The 8,797-nt window shown below is 42.5% G+C and overlaps 1 protein-coding gene across 1 annotated transcript in view; it reads right to left on the bottom strand.

The window, feature by feature from the left end:
• Positions 1–8,797, bottom strand: part of pkd1b (polycystic kidney disease 1b) — a 31,662-nt gene that overhangs the window by 5,190 nt on the left and 17,675 nt on the right. Inside the window, exons 20-33 of the mRNA XM_008291079.1 lie at positions 8,414–8,567; positions 8,066–8,231; positions 7,780–7,975; positions 7,478–7,645; positions 6,977–7,117; positions 5,886–6,096; positions 5,630–5,753; positions 4,697–4,840; positions 4,176–4,605; positions 3,932–4,043; positions 3,643–3,857; positions 1,515–1,717; positions 1,234–1,431; positions 985–1,139 (exon numbers count right to left, since the gene is read on the bottom strand). Coding sequence (XP_008289301.1) covers positions 985–1,139; positions 1,234–1,431; positions 1,515–1,717; positions 3,643–3,857; positions 3,932–4,043; positions 4,176–4,605; positions 4,697–4,840; positions 5,630–5,753; positions 5,886–6,096; positions 6,977–7,117; positions 7,478–7,645; positions 7,780–7,975; positions 8,066–8,231; positions 8,414–8,567 — 2,617 coding nt within the window. The remainder of the gene's footprint in view (positions 1–984; positions 1,140–1,233; positions 1,432–1,514; positions 1,718–3,642; positions 3,858–3,931; positions 4,044–4,175; positions 4,606–4,696; positions 4,841–5,629; positions 5,754–5,885; positions 6,097–6,976; positions 7,118–7,477; positions 7,646–7,779; positions 7,976–8,065; positions 8,232–8,413; positions 8,568–8,797) is intronic.

Below are 8,797 nucleotides of genomic sequence, written 5' to 3'. Positions count from 1 at the left end.
CCCTCTCCACTCATTTCTCCGCCATTCTCTATTCTCCTGCAGCTTGAGCACACCAGCTCACCTATGACTCCGCTCAAACACTGTACAACTATGCTTTGTTACACAATGGTACTGTACATGTTATATTGGAGTAATTCAGCCAAACATGTTCAAACCAGAAACCAAATTGGAATAATGATACAGATAAAATCCCTCTCTGTAGTTGACAGGATTGTTTTTTTAGGCTTGTTACATATCCAACCCCAGAAGTTTGAATCAGTATGTTTGTGATTGTCATCAGCACACTGCAGCTTCAAGGTGGAAATGCTCAGTTTTAATCATATTATGGCATTTGCTGACAGTAAGACAAACATATAATATTAGCAACTGTAGTCTTCAAATGCAACCCTTGATTTGCCTATTGTGTTACCATACTATATTACTTCTTTATATAAGTTCAGGAAAAAAGCAAACATTTGATTTTTCATGTACTTCAAACAAATGTTAACGGAGATACTATTTGGAATTTGTGGTGTAGCAAGAATAATGTTCTTTGATGTTAAGTAGAGTTTTTAAAATCAAGAAAAGGCTTCAGAGCAAAATGAAAATGCTATGAATAATAAAGCATATGAGCAATTTTAAAGTGTATTTTCCACAGCTTTTGATTATGTACAGTGTTGAGTTCACCACTGGGTTAATGAAGATTACAGCGAGCTACTGGAATCATTTCAAAATGAGTAAAGAATTGTTTATTGGCTCCTGACTTAATATAGAAACACAATGCAGTCTTATGCTCGGCAAGAAAAGTCATGTGCAGACCCAAATATGATCACCCTAGTAAAAACATGTCACTGCAGTAAAGTATATCTGTTTCTGCTCTCTCCTGGTCTAGACAAGCAAGTCCCCTGCTCAGGATTCTCTCCCCACATTTTGCACTGTGTGGCTGGAGCTTGTATATTGCACGGTTCAGTGTTTTGACAGCAGGAAGCTGAGCGCTGGCCTTACTCTCTGAGTGAGGTGAGGTTAGGGAAGCCCAAGGGTGCTGTGTGAAGACGTTTTCTGACAGCGGAGTGCAGCATCCTCCCCTGCCTCTGCTCCATTCTGTCCTGATAGTTCACCATCAGCACCAGTAACAGAAATAACAGCTGGCACACACAGTGCTACAGAACAGATGCAGAGGAAATTAAGGAACATAATGGAGATGCTTCTGGAGACAAATTGCCACTAAATGCTTTTGTTGAGTTTTACTCTTACCCTCATGAGCGACCTCAGAGCTCGGACTTTGCGGGCCTCCTCCTTCGCCTGCAGCAGCCCGTAGCCGCATGGCGGTCGAACCTTCCCACTATGCTCGCCAAATGCTCTTACCACAGTGGTCTCCTGAGCCAGCTGCTCCTCCACCTCTGGATCCACCGGCCTCCACAGTGCTGTGCAGATCAAGGCCTGCACACACACCTGAGCGAGGAAGATGCAAATCGGAGGAATTATGCACCAAAGATCTAAGAAGTGAGTTAATTGGACCACATGCTTGAACTCACTTTGAGAGGTTCCAGCAACAGAGCAGAGGTGAGAAAGGCAGAGAGCGCGGATGTGAGCCACATGAGGACTACTGTTCTGGAAAAGAAACTTCCATAGAGTCCCACCACTGCCAGGCAGGCTCCCAGCAGCACAGCCACCAGGGGGTAAATCACACAAAGGGCCCAGGGAGGAAGCAGCCTGCTGGGTTGACCTCGAGCAACACCTACAGTGGAAGAAGTAATTCAGCAACAGACATCTCAACCACTATTCACATCACATCACCCAATGTGAATAAAAACACACCAAACAGGTACTCTGTAGACATTTTTTCCCCCCCATAGTGTGATAAAGATGTTCCAACCCAGGGATAATTGTACCCCAGGGGAGTCATGGGAAGATTGCTGAGTAGCTCAACCGTGGTAATTCGAGATAACAGAAATTCTGATCAGAATTTTAAGTATTTCCACATACTGCGTCAGCTAACAACATGCTCTAATGACGCATGAAACAAGTGAGCAGAGAAGTTGGAATGTTTTGCTAAAAGAAGAGGAATAAATGTTTGAGACAGATAAATAAAGTAAAGAATAAGCCACTTAACCCAAATCCTACTAACAAATTCGATATACAAGGAATACCAACTAGGGTTCCTCATTTAAAAAAAAAAGTTAACTATTTCTTCTCCAGACATTATAAGTAATGTAATTAATGTCATCTGAAAATAAAGACTATCATTATTTAGAAAGTTAGTTACTTGTATATATACTTTTCTTTAATCCTAACTATACAATCCCCATTAATGCTTTACAACTCTGCCTTCCTAAAATGGCTGTATCCATACCTGTTTGGTTTGTGAAATTTTACAAAATTAGTATCAATGATAAAAATTATCTTAGTATATGCTTTACCTTTAAAAAAAAAAAAAAAGATTCTTTTGACTGGGGTCCCCTAGGCATGCAATGAATTAGTAGTTTTAAATGCACTTGATAAAACAGAAAACAATGAAGTCAATAGGATCAGTTATAAAAAGTTGGAATAAAAGAATAAATCACCTATGAGATATGACAAAATGTCTGGGATGTCTGTGTACCTTAGACGGTAGCATAAAGGCTAACCAGTTAGCTAAAAGTAATGAATACGCAAATAAAAATAATAAGTGAATAGAAATTGATAATGTTCTGAAAGTTATAAAGAAAAATTGAAATAGTTAAAAAAAACAAACAAACAAATGAATAATAGTTCAAATAGTTAGCCAAGCAAGGAATGAGAAAGTAAGCGGTTGAAATGATTAACTAGATTAGCTAAATGGAGGAACATTTTACAGTTAGTTTTGACTCCAGCTGTTGCAAAGTACCTGGTTTGATAGTAATCTACGATTTAAGCAGCCACAAAGCTTCTACAATCATGTTTTCATCATCTAAAAAGCATTTTAAAAATGTGGTCTGTCTTAACTTTTAAAGACACAGAGACCATTTCACACGATCTTATCATGCCAAGCTTACCGCAGCAGCTTTTTTTTACTTCTTTAAAGAAAACAATCTATTGAATAACTCCATAACCAAGAGTTGTGATCATATCATTTGTATTTGAGTTGTTTTAGGACAGATTTTAAGATGTTACTGATTACTTTTAGGGACTCTGGCTACACACAGGTACACAAAGAACTGTTGTCTGCTCCAGAGGCCTGATTGAAAACTAAAAGGGGATAAAGCGTTTACAGTCGAGACCTAGAGGCTCTGAAACAATCTACACGAGGAAATCAGGTCGGATGAGTTAGTGACCTCTGTTTGTTCTTCAAACACAGTTCTGGCGAAAAACCTACTTGAGTTTTAGTTGACACACGGTTTAAGTTGACTTAGCAGATCTTTTGATCTAACTGCAGGTTACTTATAAAACTATGGGCCTGCATTTGGGCCAAACTAAATATGTTCTGATGAGCTCTGATCTGTTCATTCTTTGCTATCATCCTAATGAATGACAGTTCACTTTTATGAAAATGAGTAGCTTTAAATAACATCTAGTTTCAAATTGGTAAAAATTAACACAATTACAATAGGGCAGCAATAAATAGGTTCTGCAGTGGATAGTTTATCGATCAAGGCTGTCGCATTACATGAAGAAAACAGCATTTGGGAACCACTGGCCTGGTACCTATGCGTGTAGTAGAGGAGGAGCGAGTAGAGTCAGGAGAAGGACTTGGCAGGAAGGTGCTGGCCACTGAATCCACAGAGAGCACAGACGGACACTTATAGAGTCCTGCCCCGCACAGAGAGGGGTAGGACTGAAGGTCTGCTTTACTGATCTCTGCTCCATACAGGGACTTATCCTCACTCTGATCTGACCAGCTGCTGCAGGAGGTGCTGCGCCTAAAAGAGACAAAATCACAGCGATGTAGACTGTTGTCTGCAACACAGAACTGCACAGAGGCGCTGCTGCTTACGTGGTTGAGAACGAGGACGTGGTTCTGGGGGAATCCCGACCGCTGTCTGAGTTTCTGTTGGTTGCATCTGCGGTGTCCTCTGCTGCTGCTATGGACATTAGCAGATCCTCCTCTGACACAAAGAGCGCAAAGATGCACAATCAGATGGCATTTTGCAGAAAGTAATTGCTGGATTCAACAGACTTTTCATATGTACTGTTGGTGATTTCCTGATTTCCTTCAGTGAATTTGAACAGTTTCTCACCAGACAGAGTTAGAAGCGTTGTCAGATTTTGGCTGTAAACTCGGACTGGTTTAGGGTTCACGTTGAGAGACTTCTGGCCTGCTTCGGCAGAGAAGACGTGAGAATTGGAAATGTCCTCAGAAAATGTGCAAGAGGAAGAGAGTAGAGCAGTGGAGGAGACGGGGGAGACGGGTGAGGCCAAGTGGAGCTGCATCAACGCCTTTTTCCTTCTCAGCTGGCGTGTGGGGCCCTGCACAGGTGAAGACTTGCAGAGGTCGGGGGCGAGGGTTGTCTTTGCTGGGCGCGAACCTGCTGGTAGATTGAGGAGGCTGTCACACGAGGGCCATGTTACTACGGCCTTCTCTTGATATGCTCCATCTGTTTGGGGCGCCAAGCCAGAGGCAGCCCAGAAGTCCAGGATGCTGGAGTTTAACGCCTTGCTCTCCAGCAACTACAGAAAGTGAGAGGAACATTTGGAATGTGATTCCAGGAAATGAGCCAGAATAATAACTATGTGTGTGTGTGTGGTCATGTGGTCTCACAGATGAAGGACTGTCTCGGACTGGACCGGAGGAATCAGGCAGAGACAGAAAGGAAGGACCAGAGAGCTCCGACTGACCGAGGTAGACGTCCATCTCCACAGAGTGACAAACGGGAGAGGGAGGAACGGACATGTCCACAGTTACCTGGGTTACAGACACACATTGACGCACTTTTTACGTCTGCAGCCAGAGTGTACTTTAAGTTTTGCGCTGTTTCCACACTGTGATAAGAGTGTTTGACAAATATATTTTGGACGCACGACCAACACAACCCATAATGACATCTAGAAAGCAAGAGCCAAGGAAAGCTTCATCTAATTTCTTTAAAATTAACACATCAGTCTGAGTTATTGTTATTATCTTGTTATCTCATAAAACTCTGTTTAAATTACTTGCGTGTAGAATGGATAAACTAAAGAATATGGCTCAGCTGCACAGTTTTATTAGATTCTACTTGATGCTTGAGTTGGGACACGGTTGAGATTCTGCTGCTGCTGAGCATGTAGGGTAAGATTATGATTAGTATGCATACACAAAGAAGGGTTTTAAAATGCATGGACCTGTTCAGAAGGAACAATGAGTTTGACCCCCCTTGAAGTAGTGTCATGTCTCATTGATCAGCTGGAGGGTTCCGTGAATATCATCCATCGTGCTCAATAACTGCAGAACAACGCCATGTCTCAGTCTGGGCATGAAGCAGAACTGAATTCAATTGTTTAAGTGAACGTTTTTCTTGAAAAGGTTAATGTTATACTAAGATAAGTAGCATATTGCTATATCAAGAAAAGTGTCTTGCTACAACAGGATTTTTCTGTGTTTTAATGATGTTAAAAATATCTAGTCTTAATAAGAAACTTTTCATGTTATAACATAAACCTGATCTGTTTTTCTTTTCTGGTGTGACTGACGTAGACTGAAGCTGTTTGCAGTTACCTGACTGTGAGCTTTTCTAAATAGGAAACAGAAAAAACACTGGAGAGGAAACACCAGCACGGCAACAGTCATCCCCACGGCAACCGTCTCCATGTTAACCAGCAGATGAGCTGACACGGGCCCACTTGTGGATAAAAGGACAGAAATGAGTTTCTTCTTGCACAATATACAGATAAATTTGTTTATATCTACAAAATCCTAAATTTTATGTTATGTACTGGCAAAAGTATGTCTTCAGGTTTGTAGATCGGCTCACCTGTGGCCTTCAGTGCTGACGGCTCCGTACCACAGAGCTCCCAGAGCCAGGTAGAGGTGCAGCACCAGGGCGCTGCAGGTGACCCTCTGACCCCTGGTGAAGGAGCTGTGAGCGGGACGTTCCCACAGCGACAGCCACAGGTGGCGCTCCACCATCCCAAACATGAGCTGGGAGGTGAGCACCCGTCCAAACTGGGTCAGCTCCTCTGGACCTGGAGGGAACAAACGGAAAGGCTGGGAGACATCGGTGAAAATACACCACAGCCCCTTTAGTTCTTAATAACGAAAAGAGGATGCTGAATATTGTTTTCTTGTATGGGATTCACTGTGACAGATGATTGACAAATCGTCTAGACTAAGACCACCTGTGACATCTTTTTCCATTAAAAAAAGTTGCAATGCAGATTTATTGGTGTCTGTTTCTGATGTATAATCACTAACTTCTAGAATACTAAACAGCATGATACATGGATAATTACAATAATATTATTTGGATTGCACTTTTCCAGCGAAGCACACAAAGTGCTCTCCATAGGCACCATCAAATTGCAAGAACAACAAAATGCAAGTATAGAATTTTAAGACTGAATTATCAAAATATATCATCAAGAAGGTAGTGATGCAATTAAGAAAAATGTAAAGTCATGTGTTTGAATAACAAAGCTGTATTATGTAAAGAGTTTAGTTTTAAAGTGGAAAGGCAAATCAAAAAAATGTGTCTTCAAGCAGGATTTAAAAGCAGAAACAACATCAATCAATCGAATACTAATTGGAAGACTGTCACCTTTTGACCTTAACCTGATTTTTTGGAGCAGCGAGCAAGCCGAAGCCAGCAGATCTGAAAGGCGTTTTTGTATGGTAAAGAATTAAAAGTTCACTCGTGTACTTGTACGCCATGAGTAGAATTTTAAACTGGATTCTAAAACAAGGCGGTAACCAGTGAAGTGAGACTAAAACTGAGGTTTTTGACACAAGCTTGGCTGTAGAGTTTCGCTACATCTTTGTCTTACATTCAGCCAAGCAAGGTGTTGTAATAGTCCAAGCATGAGGAAATAAAAGCACAAATTATTTCCTCTGTGTTGCTAAACTTACATGAGGCGAGAACCTCCTTCTCCACTGTGCCGTTCTTCTGGTTCTCCACTGAGAGCCAGTCCTCCAGCAGGAAGAAGAACATGTGGTCTGTCTGAGGGTCCCACACCACCACATGCTGGACGTACCATGACGGGTCCAAACCTATACGTACATGATAGTCAACCACGTTCACATTCAGACTTCTGACAACATCAAGTGAGAAAGTGAGCCTAATCAGTAGCTTGCTGACATGACTGTGGATGTCTCACACCTGCACATACACTCACAGACTGTACGCATGCGAACGCACACGCTTTTTTGTTTCACTGGAATCTGCTGCATTCACACGATGTTCCAAACTCAAAAAAATCCATATTTTTAACAAGTAATTTGGTCTTAAACAATATATCTTAAACAATTTACTACTTCTATATTTCCAATCACTTCATTTGCTTTTATCTTGATCCTGTCAGAGACAACATCAAGATAATTCCCCTTTATAATTTTACAGTTTTGGTGTACCTGTGTTATCGTGCCAGACGCGAATTTTCCAAACCTCTCCCAGGTTGTCGTCTGTCTCCACATGAAACTGGTCCAGGCTGCCACGCTGAAAAGCTCCGTCCCTCTGCAGATGGCGAGAGCCGCTCTTGTTCACACCGTACAGACTGATGCCAACATGGGCCGTGGTGCCTGATGGGTCACAACACGCTATTAATCATTTCCATCTTATATACTTAAAAGCTACATAAATTTTAAAATTAAAATTCAGTTATGTTTTTGGCCAGTTCTACATCTAATGTTCTGATGACTGGCTCTTGGCTGACCTGCCCCTGGCCTCCAGCCAGTCTTGACCAGCACTCTGTAGTGGTACAGGCCCGGCCGGCCGCACAGAGGAAGCTGGCTCAGTCTGAGGCTGTCCAAGTGGTCCAGTTTGTGGGCGATGAGCCCCACCAGCAGGTGAATTAAAACCAGGACGGCACACACAATCCCTACCACCATGTTCCGCATGGGTCCTCCTGACTGCACATAGAGGGAGAAAGGGATGAGCCTGTTGATGAATATCCTTCTCAACCTGACATATTTTCAATGTGTGCAGTGTGTTTCACATACCGGTGGCAGCAGGACAACAGCCCCTGGATGAACAAACAAACTGGCCCCAAACATGGTGAGGTGCTGGGTGAGGCATTGTGCTGCATGGAGTGTGCTGCCCTCCAGTGGCTGCAGACCATCACTTCTCCACCTCCTCTCCGTCACGCTGTAGTACTGGCACAGCGAGCTGAACACACACACTGACACGTGGACGGGGCCGCCGTCGACCAGAGCTGAGGTCAGGTTGACAGACAGGGGCCTATCCATCCCATTCAAACTTTTGTGGAGGAAAATGAATTCATGTGAAGCACATTATTTATCAAAATAAGCAATCAGAGCTCTGAGTTCCAGAAAATAGCTGTGACTCACAGTGGAGACAGAAAGATAGTTTCCTCCGAAGAGCTGGCCAGACCAGAGAGAGTGAGAGCCCACTCTCTCACCAGGGAATCCTGGGATGCATTAGACCCTGGCACTGCACAGCTCACTTCTGTCTTGACATGTCCCAGGCTCACTGGAGTAGCTCCTAGAGATGCATAATGCAGTTTGAAAACAGCCTTTTTACTGAATAATTTAGTCAGAAACTCACAGATATACAGTATAGTTAATGAATAATTATGTAGGGGATGCATAGTTTAGACCTTTAAGACAGTTCACTCTTATTAGTCAGCAAAAGACTTTAGACATCCTGAGATGTCATCGGCACACTACAACTTCTGAACTGTAATTAATTCATGGAAACGCATTAAAACTTCA

This window comes from Stegastes partitus, unplaced genomic scaffold, assembly GCF_000690725.1.
Source record: "Stegastes partitus isolate 25-593 unplaced genomic scaffold, Stegastes_partitus-1.0.2 Scaffold714, whole genome shotgun sequence".
Lineage (NCBI taxonomy): Eukaryota > Metazoa > Chordata > Actinopteri > Pomacentridae > Stegastes > Stegastes partitus.
This window is presented reverse-complemented; position numbering and strand designations above follow the sequence as displayed.